Source organism: Habropoda laboriosa, unplaced genomic scaffold (genome assembly GCF_001263275.1).
Source record: "Habropoda laboriosa isolate 0110345459 unplaced genomic scaffold, ASM126327v1 scaffold65, whole genome shotgun sequence".
Taxonomy (NCBI): Eukaryota; Metazoa; Arthropoda; class Insecta; order Hymenoptera; family Apidae; genus Habropoda; species Habropoda laboriosa.
The window spans coordinates 3,245,831-3,246,964 of NW_017100254.1; the positions used below are offsets into that span (position 1 = coordinate 3,245,831).

General features: G+C 48.8%; 1 protein-coding gene across 1 annotated transcript in view; it reads left to right on the forward strand.

Annotated features, from left to right (window-relative positions):
• The window catches only part of LOC108572347 (zinc finger protein Noc), a 2,068-nt gene extending 1,084 nt beyond the window's left edge, over positions 1 to 984 (forward strand). The window contains exon 3 of the mRNA XM_017934567.1: positions 17 to 984. Within this exon, the coding sequence (XP_017790056.1) occupies positions 17 to 910 (894 nt within the window). The 3' untranslated portion in view covers positions 911 to 984. The remainder of the gene's footprint in view (positions 1 to 16) is intronic.
• The last annotated feature ends 150 nt before the right edge of the window (positions 985 to 1,134 follow it).

The window sequence follows — 1,134 nt, forward strand, 5'->3', positions numbered from 1 at the left end:
ACCGGCGGATCGAGAGAAAGCCGACGGATCGCCGCGCAATAACAACGGTACCAGCCCGATCATTCGTTCCGGAATGGAGATACTTTCTGGCAGCCATGCCAAAGACTCGAACTTGGGTGCTTACAAACCTAGTCTTCCTGGCTTCACTGGAAATCCACTCTGTTGTCCACCGGGCTTGACAGAAAATCCAGCGTTCAGACCACCGTTTGCCGGAGCGTCTCCATTTTCTCACCATCACGCCGCTGCCGCGGCTCTCTTGGGTTATCCCTCGAGCACTCCGACGGGTGGAAATCCGTACTTGAGTTACGCTCGTGTCAAGACTCCCGCCGGCGGAGAAGCTTTGGTGCCGGTTTGCAAAGATCCCTATTGTACCGGTTGTCAATACAGTATGCATAGCGCGCAGCTAATGATGGGAACCGGAACTTGTCCCAGTGGATGCACACAATGTGATCATCAGAAGTACGGTTTAGCGATGGCGTTATCGTCGTTCGGCCCTATGGCTCCTCCGTCGCTTTCTTACCCGTCTACGTTAACCGGCGGTAGACCGTACGTATGCAATTGGATCGTTGGCGATTCTTACTGCGGAAAACGATTTACCACGTCTCTTCGTAGTCACACCAGTTTAACAAGCGGTGATCACGCCTCATCTTCGGCCGCTCTGCTCACCAATCCGCATCCACATCCATTGCTCTCGCCGTCGGCAGCGTTGCATCGTGCGAGCGGCGGCTCGTATCCGACGCCATCTCTGAGTCCGTTGAGCGCCAGATATCACCCATATGGAAAGCCACCGACGGGACCTCTTCCAGCGTCGTTAGCTGCCTCACCGTACAGCGCTTTTAACGCATTAGGACCGTATTATTCACCGTATGCGATCTACGGTCAGCGAATCGGTGCCGCTGTACATCCTTAAATTTGGGATTTTCTACGGTGCAAAGATTTTCAGTGTACAGTATAGAATAGTGTAAAATAGAAGATTATCGATAAACGGAAAAAAGACTTGGGTGAACTGTTGTGTAAATAATTAAACGTGTATGATATAAAATTTATTTAAAAGGATTACCTATATATGTGTATATACAGATATACATATATATCTATATCTATATATATATATATGTATATACATGTGTCTGT